The 16,562-nt window shown below is 46.9% G+C and overlaps 1 protein-coding gene across 3 annotated transcripts in view; it reads right to left on the reverse strand.

Annotated features, from left to right (window-relative positions):
* LOC142796451 (uncharacterized) overlaps positions 1 to 16,562 on the reverse strand; it is a 129,089-nt gene that overhangs the window by 7,742 nt on the left and 104,785 nt on the right. The window contains exons 1-3 of one of the 3 annotated variants that reach the window (XM_075887132.1): positions 5,235 to 5,393; positions 4,126 to 4,188; positions 2,582 to 2,892 (exon numbers count right to left, since the gene is read on the reverse strand). In XM_075887132.1, coding sequence (XP_075743247.1) covers positions 2,582 to 2,892; positions 4,126 to 4,156 — 342 coding nt within the window. In that variant the 5' untranslated portion in view covers positions 4,157 to 4,188; positions 5,235 to 5,393. Of the gene's footprint in view, positions 1 to 2,581; positions 2,893 to 4,125; positions 4,189 to 4,946; positions 5,089 to 5,234; positions 5,394 to 16,562 lie in introns of those variants that run through there. The other 2 variants (XM_075887133.1, XM_075887131.1) reach the window with 2 other exon arrangements.

Here is a 16,562-nt window from a genome sequence, read left to right on the forward strand (position 1 = left end):
ACAGCTAATGACTTTCTAGTTTGCCTGTTCTCTTTAAGTCAGTATCTTGATGGGGTTGTCGCATTATGAAGAGACAGAGTCATCTGACAATAATAGCCAATTCTCGGGTTTCCTGAGCCAAAACAACTATATGAATATGAGGCGCGCCACAGTGGAAGGCTCGGGGAATTTCGACTGTGTGGTGCTTTCTAAACGTGCACTGACGTACCACATCTGCAGATGGTCCTCGAGGGATTCGCTTCCTTCAAAACGCGTCGGCCACGGCCGGGATCGAACCCACGACTTTCGGGTCGGAAGCCGCGCACCTTAAACGCTTTACCATAAACGTTAAATGATGGAGTATGTACGCAAAAGTCTTACTGACAAGTAGTCTGCATTCTGGGGCTTTGCAACGCTGTTTTGATATAGCGCAACTTAGTTTGAGCATGACGACACTATAATGCAATGATGTACCAAATGTGCCATGCCTGTCTCTTTCTGACGTTCACTGTTTAAAACGTTAAGGCTTTTTCGCGCCAGTGGTGCCAAGCCTGATGAAAGTTTACGCATCTGCCATATGGAGACCAGATAAAGCGTACTTAATCAATGCATTAGAAGCTGTACAAAATGGTGCCGTCAGATTAATTTCCTCATCTTACTCATGCGATATCAGTATTTAATCTTTGAAAATGAAATCTGGACTCCCACCCCTTTCTTTGCGTCGCCGCACTGAAACTCTATTTCATTCCTCGCTCAATCAACCACCTGATGTAACAGTTACTACGCGCATATCTCATCGAACCAGTCATTCATTTCCGGTTGCCTGCCCATCATCATGCACCACTACTTTTTGTGCATCCTTCTTTTTTTTTAGAACTGCCACAGACTGAAACGGCCTTCCCCGGGACATCATCACCACCGTCTCATCATCTGCTTTTCAAGATTGTATTAGTGTTCATACTCAAGACTAAATTTACGTTCACTGCGTTTGTTAACCTAAATGCAACAGCTCACCGCATGTTATGCCTCTTCAAAAAAGAGGGGGGGGGGGGGGCTTTATGGTAATAAATTGAATTGAACTGAAGTGAGGAGCTCGGCAGCCTTATTTATTTCTTCTCGCTTTTCTTTTTCTTTCCTTTTGCTTTCTATCCTATAGCATTTTCAGTTTTGTTTCTGTCTTTTATTTTCTTTTTACCAATATTTGTCCAATTTTCTTCCGTTCTTCCTCTCTGTTTCAATTTGTCGCTTGTTTCATTTCTTTAACATTTTTACACGTGGCTTTATTTAAAGTCTTCGGCAAAATGAAGAACAAGGGAAAAAAGACGTCTCTTGAGAGTGAGCGTGCGCCACAGATGGCAAATACGGTACATGTGGTTGTGCCAACGTTACGCCCATCGACGGCGACAGCATACGACAGTCTGCCTCCCTCATGTGCTCCGCACCCAATACAACCTCATCATATTGGGAATAGCTTAAGGTGTTGAATGCATGCAGCAAACAAAAACTAACGAACAAAACAAACTAGAATGCAGTAGACGCGCATAAGTGATTTGAGGAATCGACTCGCAGGGTTATATATAAGAAAGCATGTTTTTATTACTTAAAAGCCCCTTGAGTGCGTCGAAAGCATCCGATTGTGCGTTAGAGAGGTTTTAGAATAGGCTGTGTTTTGCATTGCAGTATTACTTCGGCTCTCTGTTATGGGACAAACGCGCCATTCAGTGAACTGGCGCCGATGCCAAGAGGGGGCCTGACTAACCCCCGTATTTTAAATAAAAGGTTCCACTACTCGACTCACCTCCTTGACTGATAAAAAAGTAGGTGACGATGCCAGTGCTCGGCGTCATAAAAGTCACTGCACGTTGCTAAAACTCTTCAGCAATTTCAGAGAAGCGTACTGTCATCTTCGTGTGTGTTTCCTCTTCCCTCCCGCTCACTTTCTGTCTCTCGCCCCGTTTTCCTTACTTTTTTGTTACAATTCTCTCTTCCCCAGTGCAGGGTAGCAAATCAGATGCTAGCTTTCTGGTTAACCTCCCGGCCTTTTGTTATAGCGTATATCTCTCTATCTCAGACTAGAAATGTTGATGTACTAAACTTAAAAAGAAAGTTCTGCGGTTCTACTAGCCGTAACTACGACGTTATTCGCAGAAGGGAGATGCTGTGCAATAATTTTGAGCACCTGGCATTCTTGAATATGTACCTGAATTTATCTGAAACCCACCCCCTCTCCCCCAACTCCACCCGTAGTAAAAATTACGGGAATCAAACCGGAGTTTACCGGCTTAGCCGCCATGGCACGTTAACTGCATGCCACACTATATACCACGCCGGATGTGTCGGAGAAGTCGAGGATGATGTTTCAATAGAGGAAAATTAGTGGCGTTAGCCTAGCTTGCATAGGTTGAATACGTAGATCAGTTTGCACGCTATACATATTGCATTTCCTAATGATGAAGGGCTTCTCGCAGTGAGTGGTAGTTAGAAAGATTCCTGCTAACAAACAGACTTTACGAAATGTGTGCTTTGCGGTATAGCGCTTAGCCACATTTAGTGATTCGACCATCATCATTAAGTGGTCTTTACTCTGTCGTACAACACTCACCGTGACTGCCTCAAAAATGACGTGACACGTGACGTTGGCACTGTCCGGGAACTCGTCGGTGACGCTGGCGCACTGGTCTCCGCGCTGCACCCTGGAGACCCGGCTGAGGCCGGTGACGTTCGAGTCTTCGAAACGCACCGGGCCGTACCGCTTGTCGTGACTGTTGTGCAGAGCGAACGCCGGCTCCACCAGGGGATCGATGTCCTCCCTGTGAGCCGGCAGCCTCGACAGGAGCATCTGGTCCACGTAGCTGTTGGCGTCCCAGAATGGCAGCTGCTGGCCACTTGTCACGTGGCAACCGGCAGCCAGAGCTGATTGTGACAACAGTTTTAGAAATCACCATCATCGTTGCAATCATGTTCAAGATAAAGACATCTGTAAGCAATCTACATTTTGCCCTCCCTTGAGCCGGCTGGTTTTACCTTATAGATGTATGAATTGATGGACTAGCTCTATCGCAATGCTTTAGGTCACGCTCCTAGCCCGAAGTGGAGCCCTACTACGTAATATAGTTTTTTTTAAGTTGTGACGGAGACTTTCTGGAGCCATAATACTTAGCATGTATACGTGGATTAGATGTGCGCAGTAAGAGCGGTGTTTTGTATGAAGTTAAGCAGTGTCTTTTGGAATGTGTTATCATGTATCCAGCCGGTCGTGTCACTTCCAAAATGCCTTCGTGATAGCTTTACAGACCCTTCTCCTTTGCTCATTTTTATACTTTAATACAATCTCTTTACCACCCACTTAATGGGTAGGTAACTGGAGATGTCTTTTATACAACGGGTAATCTGGCTTCTTTTGCAGTTGCTTTTTGCTTTCCCTCTCTCTCTCTGTATGTTATGCTTGATAGAGAAGTGGGCCAATATGCTTTGATTCAATGTTGGAAGAACCACAAGGGACCACCACAATAGAAATGAGCTGGAAACAAAGCGTTCTGGTCACTTTTCAGTGATCTGTTAATGTCTCGCCTTCTTTGTCGTCTTACTGCGAACAGCCCCATAAGGACAAATGCCTAATTTTATGTCACCACCTTTTTCTCTGGTGGCGTCGATTGCGCTTCCCTCACATTGGAACAGGACTATCCGAATCATAACAGAAAGACCGCAAGTTATCTGGCACGTGGAACATATTTGTCGCAAGCTTGCTGCGACGCGCGCATTCGATGATGAAACACGTCTTTAATAGCATGCCAGAGCATGTGAAAGGAGGCACTATTTAGTTGCGAATTTGGTAGCATGCATATTTTATATTTCATATTTCATATTGCAGTGATAGAACTACTTGATTTGTGTGTTTAGGTAAAGTGGTTAACAATTTAGAGCACCTGGTACTCTACTATGAGAGAGCTTAAAGCCGTCTTGTGGGCCTCAGCAGCCGTGCCACGTACAAGGCTCTGCTTAGAACGCATAGATTTTATAATGAGAAACAAAGGTATTTAATGAAATGCCGACCTATAAATCTCTTTAAGGGGCCTCTATTTTTTGCCTTAGTTTTGGCTGAATGTTTCATGGTCTGAATTAATAAAAAAGAAGTAGTACACTGACCCACTAGAATAAGACAGGCGGTTTTCACCATGGTGACAGCTTTTATGTTTAGGTATCTGTACTCTGAAATGAAAAAAAAAAGAAAAGCAGAAGGTTAGCACAGTGTTATTGAACTAAATCAGAGTCCGATATTTCATACTTGGCATCAAATGTTTAGAGACCACAAATCTGAGAAAACGGTAAATTTCTTTACAAATTCTGACTGCCTTTAGCTGAACTACACAATACATTTTGTTAGGACCTCTGCGGGCCGGCAATAAATGTCATTAACCAAAGTTGAGCAAAAGGAGAGGTTCTAATTTGCACCTTTGTTCAAATCGCCTGTTTATCTCGAACACTGAACACTTCTGGGCTACTACGGTGACGTAGCACTATCTTCCATAAAGATGAATTTGCTGTCTACATTTAAACGGAAAAGCCAAGCCAACGCCAAAGTTCGCAAGCTGAATAATCCGGAGCAGCGCCCAAATGTCGCGGTACTGAATCCCGTTTGCGGCAACTGCATTTACAATGAAGGCGAACATTTTGATAATAATAATAATAATAATAATAATATTAATAATAATAATAATAATAATAATAATATAGAAGCATTAATAATAGTATTATTCTTAACCTGGAGCAGTAAGTCAAAAGCCTTGTTGAATTGACAGTAAATGCCAACCTACCCTGAAAGAAGTACGGGTGCAACGATGCGCGATATGAAACTAGAGACCAATGAAAAAAAAAAGAACCTTAATAATACTTGGAGTCTAGATTGCCAAGACCACGCTATGATTTTAAAGCCCACCTTATTATTAGGCTCCAGAAATTTCGCTCACCAGTGGTTATTTAACGAGTCCCTAATTCTTAGTAGACGAGCCTCTAGCATTTCGGATCCATTGAAATGCGATCGCCGCAGCTGGCTTCGAACGCACAACCTTCCGGATCAGCTGCCGGAGTATAGTAATTACTGTAGTACAGTGGCCGGTGGCCACATACCTTGCAAGCTGCCAATATGCAGAACTACTTACGAAGACCCAGAGTGAAGGTGCAAAAGCGACTCGGTCTACGACATCGCAATGAAGTTCGAGAGAGAGGGAGAGAGAGAGAGAAAGAGAGCCACTTACCGGGAAGCCTTGTTCTGAGTCCTCCTGGCGCATCAAAAACGAGCGCTTTGGTAAGAATGAATAAAATAAAGCGTACCTTCTACGAGAAAATACTCATCGTAACGCACCGTGCCCCATAACAACGTCCTGGTCAAGGTGACGGCATCAGGTTGACCCACTAGATCATGTTATCATCGATACGACGGCTGGACGCGAGACGTGAGCGGGACCATCTTGAGAGATAAATCAAAGAGAAGACGCGGTAGGCGGCAGCGGAGCCGCCCGTACGGCCCGGTTTTGTGATAAGAAAGTAAATAAGAGATACTCTTCGGCTCGTATAAGTGTTTGGTATAACTAGGTCGATGGAGACAGCTTTATGTACTCTAAAAGAGTGCGTGCTACAAAATATTGAGAATAGGCTTATAACTCTTGGTCTATTCATCGAATATAGCAAGACTTTCGTTTCACTGAACCATAACATTCTTCCACTGAAACTCTCAGATTGCGGGTTTCGTGGTAAGCAACTCGAAATATTCCATTCGTATCTCAACAACAGGAGTCACTGTGTATGTATTGGACGCTATCGTTCATCTTTTGTTTTTGTAAAAATTTGGCGTACCCGAACGCAGCATATTCGGTTCTCCTTTCTTTAGCGTACACATTAATGAGATTGTAAGTATTGATGCAACCTCAAAATTTATCATCTATGCGGAAGACAGCATATTTTGCTGTCCGGCCTCTATGAAAAAATAATATAGCATCAAAATGTAATTACGTCTTTCAAAAACTAGTGTTGTGATCGAAACCTAACTCTCTACAGATAATAATCCAACTAAAACGAAAATATTTTTTTCATGCCTAAAATAAATCGGTTGACTTAGAGGAAAATATTTGCTTAGGTGGACACACGATTGAAATTTTTAATGAATGCGAAAATTTTTGTTGGTGCATTTTGCTTCTTTTTATATCGTCGAGTAGTTCAATTCGGTCTTGTTCAATGAGTAACTGTAGTATCCAACTACACGAAGCTGTTTTTGTGGTCGCGATGAATCTCGATGGTACAAAACGGCTCCTTTTCCAGAGCGAGATTCAAAAGGAAGTGAGAAGTCTGGTGAGAACAGCACTGGATAAGGAGAAATTATGCGGACCGATTCTCTGTAGGCGTCGTCTCATTCTTATGTCCAACAAAACCGGACATCCTTCTGGGTCAATCTTGTGAGACAACGACGTTCAGAGCATAATCTTCAATAAAATGTCGAAAGTGACCCACCAATTTTAGAAATACACCAAGTGAATGTATAACCTGCGAACCTGCTGTAATACAAGTCATCGATTCTTCACGCTCTTCGTTGTGCCATCTGAAACGCTGTCATGAAAGGCGACATTGGTTTTGAATAACTCACTCTTTTAGAAATTACCTCGTAACCTAGCATCAGATAATGCTGGCAATATATGAGCTAGATGTTCTCCATGGAGCTTTTTAGAGTATATGATGATGTCGACATATACAATGTGAAAGAGTCCAATGAAGGGGTTTAATTCCGCATTCATGACTTTCTGAAACAAACTCAGTGAGTTTTTTCATAAGGGAAGACAGTTATATTTATATAAGGCGAATAATAGTGCAGATCCAGTGTATTGCTTGGTGTCTTCTTGTAGAGGCACTTGCCAGAAGCCCTTCACACGCCTATGCGAGAAAAGCAGGTACAGGCTCCCGTTTGATTGATGATGGGGTCAATCCTCGGCGTTGGAAAAGGAATGCGCAGTGTGTGGCTATTTACTGCTCTGTAATTTATGCTCAAGCTGGCGCTTGAGCATGGATGCGTATTCCATTGTCGCAATGGCGATGGGTGAGGCAAATGGAGACAGCGACGGGCAAATTACTTTGGCATCTAAGGTCTTTCAAAGTTCCTCCTTCAGCAATGCTTTCTTTCCACGTGTGAAATCATATGGTCTTTTTTCACAACTGTTTTGTCATGAAACTAAAATTGAACCTCGATCTTTGAAGTTACCGGTGGTGGTCAATATCCTCCTAAGCAAACTAGTTCGGGGTACAATTGTGGCATTCCACATTTTTTGTTTGGTGTCCGCACGTGACGTGCTTTGTGTTCCGGCTCCGCTTTTTCAGCTTCTTTGTCAACAGATACTGCATCGTCCCAATGGGCATTCAGCCTCAGCAACTCTCCATCCGGACGAGAAAGGGGAAAGGTGTATGCCCCCTTGTCTAAAACCAGCGCAACCAATTCTGCAGTTTTAGACTTGTACGTCACTTACAGGCAGACTCACTCACAATGCTCTTTCTTGCTTCCATCGTATCCACGTGCAAGAACCGACCTTCCCCAAAATACATTTTGAGTGTTTAATTTTACTAAGGACACAGACGCCTCTGTGCCTCTTCATGCTCTTGCGCGTTGTACATTGACCTCCAGGGCTACTATATGCAACGAGCTTGAGGTCAAACAAACAGCCTTATTCGGTGTCATAGGGTGGGACGTACATTTGGGTAGAACGCACATTTATCAACTTTTTTAAATCCATGGAAAGAGCACTCCTCGATTATGGACTCCATGACGCTGTTGTGCAACGGCTAGTGGATACTTGCCGCTTGCGGATATTTTTTGTGGCTGCGCACGAAACTCCCTGTTTCCTGATACCCCTGTCCCTCGTCCATCACGATGCGACTTTGCTGTCCTCTTCGTCCCATGACAGGCCATATCTTAGAGTGACTGCAGCAATGTCTCGAGAGGTTTTGGCGTCCTAGCTTGAACCTGTCATTGCATTTCCTGACGTAAGCAGTGTATGAGGAGCGTTATAACGGAAGTCAGTGGAAGGTCTAGCTCTACATGAGCAGATCAACGGAGCAATCAACGCTTTCTGAAAAAAATACTCGATCGCAGGTCCAGACCTGTAATGGTAGCCAGTGGCTTGATCCGATCGCTCAAGCGGGCTCCCACGGATTGATGAGATGAAGCTCTCGTTCCATATGCTCTGGGCATTAGACTCATGCCCCATGAAACGCTATTCATACACTTTTCGTGCGATGCCCCTTAAAATGTGAAAATACGTTTCACTCGTGGTTCATCTGTGTCCAAGCCGTTCTGTCTTCAGGCGTGCTTAAAGAAAGTAATCCATGCCTCTGCATCTTCGGAGGAACTATCGAATGGTTCACGTTTCACAACCTCAGTAGAATGGCTGTCTTGCAGTCTCAAAGGATAAAAGGGTCCGAATCTTCTCATTTCATTGACAAACCTATTTCTGCTGAGTTTATATCGTCTAAAGAACAATGAATATATCTGCATGAGAAGTTGACTCCGGTGCACCTGGCTTCTATAGTTTTCATGTCACAAGGCGGTTGGAAAGGGTGGCCTGAAGATTTATCTTCACAAATCCCCTTTCCAAGAGTTCGTCTATAGACATAGACGTCTTGTTGAAAACAGTGGAGATCAGCTGTCATAGCGTCGACGGTAAGATCGACTGGCGAATCTCCAGCGAACTGTTACTTCATGAAGACCAGGCTAGGTGTGGCTGGGTGAACGAAGAAGCGAACAAACCTCATGGATCGTCAAAGCCGACTGCGTTACAATATGTAATAAACTTCACCTAATCACTAACAGCGAACACTAGAGAGGCCATCTTGTTCCATCGAACGTCTTTATTACACACACACACACACACACACACACACATATATATATATATATATATATATATATATATATATATATATATATATATATATATATATATATATATATATATATATGCGACCTTCGATTAACGAAGGTCACACGTTCGCTTCTTGCCCATGGCAAGTTATCTTTCCATCTGATTTCTGCACATTTACAGTACAATTAGGTGTAATAGCATCCCCTATAGTTTCCTTGGCATTAGTGTCTTTTAAATCTTATATATATATATATATATATATATATATATATATACATACATATATATATATATATATATATATATATATATATATATATATATATATATATATATTTTGTAGAGAAGCCACCGCACACTGCAGTGGGTCAAACTCTCAAGTGTTCTCTAGTGCGTCTACCCAAAAAGGACGCCGCTCGCGCTGTGAGTCCGTGCTTGGCCGTTACTGTCGCCATTGTGGATACTCGCTGTGTGCCTGCTAATAAACGCCATAACAAATTGGTGGAGAGTGCTACGATCCCCTTCGATGCCCTTGGAACTGCGCTCACGTACCCTGCAATCTACATGTCCCACGACGCCTCTCAGCAAACGCCTCCTCCCATGCCACCCCCTTGTCCCGGTGTCCCCAGGATCCGAGATCCACCCATCTTCATGGGCGCCGATGGAACTGACCTGGAGGACTGGCTCGCCATTTACGAGAGCGTGAGCGTCCCCAACAAATGGGACGAGGACGGCAAGTTGACAAACTTGCATGTTCTACCTTGCGGGCGTTGCAAGCTTGTGGTACAACAACGACGCGTCCGATTTCGCAACCTGGTCCGATTTCAAGACCACTATCACCAACGTTTTTGGCTGCTCTGCCATTCGTAAGCTGCAAGCCGAGCAGCGCTTACGCGAACGCGCTCAGCAGGCCGGTGAATCATTCACCAGTTACATAGAAGATGTCCTGGACCTGTGCAAGAAATCCAACGACAGCATGTGCGAATCAGACAAGATCCGGAACGTCATGAAGGGCATTGACGATGATGCCTTCACGATGCTGCTTGCCAAAAACCCAGGCACAGTAGCTGAGGTCATCACGCTGTGCCAGAGCTACGAGGAGCTCCGCCGGCAGCGTTCGATGACCCGTCGCTCCACACCACGAGATGCAGGGCTTGCTGGCTTGGAGGCGAGATGTGATCAGGTGGTGCTGCTGACAGACATCAAGTCCTTCATACGTGAGGAAATCGCGCGCCAGTTCTATCTCCTTACCTTTGCCCACCCACCGGCTGTTCAACAATCTGCAACTACTATTCTTCCACCCATCCGCCGAGCGATTGAGCAGGAAATAGCGGAGGTCATGCCTGCGTACCAACCATAACAACTTCCGGCCCCTGCGCCCCCAAGTTACGCCCAAGTGGTCCCCAGGCTGCCTCCAGTCGTTCAAGCGCCTGCACCACTGACTTACACCGAAGCTGCCGCACGACCTCCGTCCTTTGCAGCGGGTATGCCGGCTGCGTGTGTTGGCGCAACCCCTCAGCCTCATTTTCAGCCCACCCTGCAGCCTTTCGAGCCACCGTTCCGGGCTAGACCCACCCCGGCGAACTGATGGCGCACACCCGACAACCGGCCCATCTGCTTTGCTTGCGGTTACGCCGGTCACGTAGCTCGTTATTGCTCTCGAGTACAGCCGGCTCCCATTTCTTCTCCTGTTGCTGGCCACCTACGCCATCCGTATAACGACGAACTGCCGTCTGTGCCAGTGTCTCGCCCAGGTCCGTCTCCTCGAAGGTCGCCGTCACAAGGATGTCGGTCCCTGTCCCCAATGCGGCCAAGTTCGGCTGCTCATGAGCGGGAAAACTAGTCGTCGCAGTCCCAGAGGCAAGGACTGCGACGCTATCGCATTGTGAAAGCCCTCAGTGCCGCCCACCTAATGTCATTGACGTGCTTCTGAACGGTGTTCATGCATCTGCTCTTATTGACACTGGAGCTGCCGTATCAGTTATGAACGAAAACCTTTGCCGCTTGCTTCGAAAAGTGACAGTGCCAATTTCTGGGTTGTCCCTTTGTACCGCTAGTTCACATCGTATTCATCCTACAGCAGGCTGCACAGCTCGCGTTGTCGTTCAGGACGTTCTGTATGTCGCCCAGTTCATCATCACTCCTGAATGCTCTCGTGACGTCATCCTGGGATGAGATTTTCTCTCCCGCAACGACGCCGCCAGTCATTGTGCCGCCGCCGAAATTGAACTCTCGCCCTTTTCGCATTTGACGTCAAAAGACGGTCCCTCGACACTGAGCAAAATTCTCGTGAAAGACGATACTATAGTGCCTCCAAGCTCGACGATGGGTGTATCGGTCTACTGCACTGGTCTCTCCGACACAATTGCACTCGTTTCGCCATCCGACCGTGCTTCCAGAAGGAAAGGGTCGCTAGTGCCTTTCGCGACCGTGCAAATCACCCAGGGCAACGCCGCTATTTTCGTGACCAACCCATCCCCGTACGCTGTTACTTTGGTTCGAGGGCAATGTGTAGGCAGAGTGGAACCAGTCGACGACGCACAAGTCCTGAACGTACCCGAAGACTTGCGTTGTCCCGATTCGCGTACAATCGGTGCTGTTTCTACTTCTGACCTTTCAACTCCTGATGTATTTGGCCCATACATTGATGACAAACCTTACGTCAGTACAGCGTTCCCAGCTTCTGGACCTGCTGCAAGAATACCGTTCTTCTTTCGATGGCGGGCAAAGTTCTCTCGGTCGCGCGTCCACTGTTACGCATCGTATCGACACTGGTGCCCATCCACCATCACGGCAACGTCCATACCGCGTGTCGCCTTCTGAACGCCGGGAAATTAACGAGCAGGTTGACGATATGCTCCGACGCGACGTCATTCGGCCCTCGGACAGTCCATGGGCGTCTCCTGTTGTTCTTGTTGCGAAGAAAGATGGTTCTGTGCGGTTCTGTGTGGACTACAGACGGCTCAATAAGATCACTCGCAAGGGTGTCTACCCCCTGCCGCGCATCGATGACGCAATCGGTAGCCTTCACGGAGCCCAATTTTTTTCTTCTCTCGATCTGCGCTCGGGGTACTGGCAAGTACCCATTGCTGATGACGCTCGACCGAAGACTGCCTTCATCACACCCGACGGCTTGTACGAATTCAACGTCATGCCGTTTGGTCTGTGTAGTGCACCTGCGACATTTGAGCGCATGATGGACAGCGTTCTGCGCAACTTGAAATGGCACACGTGCTTGTGTTACCTCGATGATGTTGTCTTCGCTCCAGATTTCTCCACGCATCTCCAACGTCTAAAAGACGTTTTCGCACGTGTGAGCAATGCCGGCTTGCAACTAAATCTGAAGAAGTGCCGCTTTGCAGCACGCCAACTCACCATCCTAGGGTACGTCGTGTCGAAAGATGGCATTTTTCCTGACCCAGCCAAGCTTCGAGCCGTGGCCGAATTCCCCAAACCTGCGTCCGTCAAAGAAATGCGTAGTTTCGTGGGCCTGTGCTAGTACTCCCGACGCTTCATACGAAACTTTGCCACGATCATATCACCCTTGACGAAGCTTCTTGGAGGTAACGGGCCCCTTAATTCGTGGTCATCCGAGTGCGACGACGTGTTCGCAAAGCTCCGCCATTTGTTGACGTCTCCTCCCATACGAAACTTCCGACGCTCCATACGAAACTTTGCCACGATCATATCACCCTTGACGAAGCTCCTTGGAGGTAACGGGCCCCTTAATTCATGGTCATCCGAGTGCGACGGCGCGTTCGCAAAGCTCCGCCATTTGTTGACGTCTCCTCCCATTCTACGCCACTATGACCCTACGGCCCCAACGGAAGTGCACACGGCCGCCAGCAGTGTAGGCCTCGGCGCTGTCCTGGCGCAGCGCAAACCCGGATTCCCTGATTATGTCGTGGCATAAGCAAGCCGTACGCTCACGAGAGCCGAGACAAACTACACCGTCACCGAAAAAGAGTGCCTGGCGATCTTCTGGGCCCTTACAAAGTTTCGACCTTATTTGTATGGTCGCCCATTCGATGTCGTCACCGACCATCATGCACTATGCTGGCTGTGATCATTGAAGGATCTCTCAGGCCGTCTCGCCCGTTGGGCTCTTCGCTTACAAGACTACGACATCCGCGTGCTCTACCGCAACGGACGCCAGCATGCTGACGCCGATGCCCTCTCGCGCTCCCCTCTGCCTGAAGATGACGTGCTCTGCTCAGTATCCTCGGTTGCTTCTTCTGCCATATTGATGTTGATATCATCGCTACCGAACAGCGAAAGGATAATTGGATCGCCCCACTGATCGACCTGCTCTCTGATCCATCCGCAACGCCATCCACGCGTGCCTTGCGTCGTCGAGCTCACCATTTCGCCATTCGTGATGGACTCCTACACCAACGCAATTACGACGCCGATGGCCAGCAGTGGCTACTCGTGATACCCCGCAGTCTGCGGTCGGAGATATGTGAATCCTTCCATTCCGATCAGCAATGCGCGCACTCTGGGGTATTCAAAACCTACCATCGCATTCGACAACGCTACTTCTGGCGCGGGATGTACCGCTACGTCCAGCAGTTCGTTCGCTCCTGCCTCGCTTGCCAACGCCGCAAACCGTCCGCACACATGTCACCAGCCAGTCTTCAACCGTTACCTTGCCCTGACCGTCCGTTTGGGCGCATAGGTATCGATTTTTATGGACCACTCCCTCTGACGTCCACTGGCAACCGCTGGGCCATCGTCGCCATAGATCATTTAACGAGAAACGCCGAAACCGCCGCTCTCCCTGCGGCTACTGCGCGTGATGTTGCGTCCTTCCTACTGCATCGACTCATACTGCGCCACGGTCCACCCCAGGAGCTTCTCAGCGATCGAGGCCGTGTCTTCTTGTCAGAAGTCGTCGAAGCCATTCTCACTGAGTGCCATTCTGTCCACCGCAAAACAACTGCTTACCACCCGCAGACGAATGGTCTGACCGAACGCTTTAAGCGCACCCTCAGCGACATGCTTTCGATGTACGTCGCCGCCAACCACACAAATTGGGATACTATACTGCCCTTCGTCACCTACGCCTACAACACCGCCCCTCAGAGCACGACCGGTTTTCACCTTTCTTCTTGCAGTACGGAAGGCACCCGTCACACACCATCGACACGATACTCCCGTACACGCCAGATCCATCTGAGTGTGCACCTATTTCCGAGACCGCCAGGCTTGCTGAAGAGTGTTGCGAGCTGGCCAAGACATTTACGACGCATGAGCAAGAGCGGCAGAAGAGTTTTCGTGATGGCTCCGCCACTTCTGAACCCACGTTCCTTCCTGGTTCCCTTGTATGGCTCTCAATACCGACCTCTGTAGCTGGCCTTTCTTCCAAACTACTCCCGAAATATGAAGGTACCTGCCGTGTGATCGAGCGCACATCTCCAGTCAACTATCTTGTCGAGCCAATTGAACAATCTTCGGACATGCGCCGTCGCGGGCGCGACATAGTCAACGTGGAGCGCCTGAAGGCTTACTATGACCCGCTCGTAGTGACAAGCTGTTAGGTCGCCAGGCGGCTCCCTCTTCAACCCTGGGTTAATTGTGGAGAAGCCGCCGAACACTGAAGTGGGTCACACTCTCAAGTGTTCTCTAGTGGGTCTACCCAAAAAGGACGCCGCTCGCGCTGAGAGTCCGTGCTTGGCCGTTACTGTCGCCATTGTGGGTACTCGCTGTGTGCCTGCTAATAAACGCCATAACAATATATATATATATATATATATATATATATATATATATATATATATATATGTATAGGTTGTATAAGAGGGACAATTAATCAGCTGCCCGCTCATAATAAGTTCACGTGCTACGTGACGCCAAAACATGCGCATAAGAGTGTTTTCACACTCGCCGTTTGGCTTATAGATGGCGCTGACTGTCACTCCTACTTCTAAATTCACATATAAACCCAAAAAAGTGGATGGAGGGAAGGCCGAGGTGGTAGCTCAGTGGTTAGAGCATCGAACGCGTTATTCGAAGGTCGTAGGTTCGATTCCTGCTCACGGCTGGTTATTTTTTCATCCACTTTTCTTTCTTCTTATTTACATTCTATTGGTTCTAATAACTTCCCCTGTACATTCCTTGGCATTACTGTCTGTTATATCTCATTAATATTGTGTTAAAGCACGGAAAAACGAGCCCTTCGGTATACACATCTTTCCCTTATATATATATATATATATATATATATATATATATATATATATATATATATATATATATATATATATATATATATATATATATATAACGTGTAAGTGCCTGGCTCCACACTAGCAAAAAGTCATGAGCGGTGCCAAAGCGCATGCTAGTTCATGTAGCTCTCAGGGTGTTAAACAGACGAGGAAGCGGAGTATGCCATGTGCGCACTCTTTGATCAGTGCTTACGAGCGCTACTTTGTCAGCCTTCTCTGTCACTGATGACTGATTGACTGACAAGGACTTGAAGAAGCCGTGGTTCCGGCTGCCGTATCGCATGTTTGGGGAACATGAAGTACACTTGCTCCAGCACCATAGTAGTTCGCCTAATGAGGCTCAAAGGCATAGCAGCTGTAAGAATGTAAATTCCGTATCTGAAATGAATTACAGGGCAATGGGCTCCGATAAGCATTGGTCTGTTGCAGAGGCTATAGATATGATGCGTGCTCAGCGCTGTGCCACAAAAAGAATATGTATTCTCGGACAAAAATATCTATGTGCGGCTAACGCTAAATGATATCTTACCTCTTTTAGCGTTTACTTATTACTTATTTTTGTTTGTCTACTTTTCAGCTTGTGCACGTCATTAATGTTTTCTTTATATATGAAAACATCGATTGCCTTATAGATCTACCTTATTTGTTTGTTTTAAGGCGAGTCAAGAACAGGCGGAAAAACGTTACAAAACGTTATGAGCTACGTGTTCATCCAGAACTATAGAGCAGCCAAGCTGAGTACTTCATACCTAAGTGACGCTCCTGTCACGACCCCTTAACGCACGAGCAACCACCCTCATATACGGCGAAATAGGAAGAGACAGTAGAGACATGCGCGGCGGTTTTTCGCGGTATGCTGCAGAAAGAAGCTTTCCTAAGCGACAGTCGCCTCAGAGACGGCGTAGCTCTCGGAGGTGGACGAAACTTCCTCCGTCATGCTTATACCGATCGACGGTAGATGGCGCAGGCTTCTCAGCGAAAACAAATTGTGCCGACTTCTTCGCGGCCGGGCGTATTTGGGTCACAGGGAGTCGTAGCGGGTGTTGCCTGAGGTGCAGATGACGTAGACACTCTTGTCGCATAATCGTGATTTTGAGTAAGTATCTACGCGTAACAATGAATATACCCTTCAGCTGCGCGTCAGCGCTCGTTGTGTTCGTGTTTCTCTTCATTTTGTCGCACTCTTCTTTTTTGTACCCTGCCTAAATTCACGATCTATTCCGCTCATTTTACGAGTCCCTTTCATGGCTTAAGTAGTGACGGAGTATATCTAACACTCGTGTGAGAATATGGGTGTGAGTGCTCAGCGCAGTGGTTAATGTAATTAGCTATGCAACAGCGTATCAGGTGTCGGACGAGTGACTCGACCAGGCCTGCGCTGTTAATTACCATTGCGATTGCGAGAGAACTTGCTTTCCAGAGAACTAGCATTCTCAATATGCCCGCGTGTGAT

The sequence above is a fragment of the Rhipicephalus microplus genome, chromosome 2, assembly GCF_043290135.1.
Source record: "Rhipicephalus microplus isolate Deutch F79 chromosome 2, USDA_Rmic, whole genome shotgun sequence".
In the NCBI taxonomy this organism is placed as follows: domain Eukaryota; kingdom Metazoa; phylum Arthropoda; class Arachnida; order Ixodida; family Ixodidae; genus Rhipicephalus; species Rhipicephalus microplus.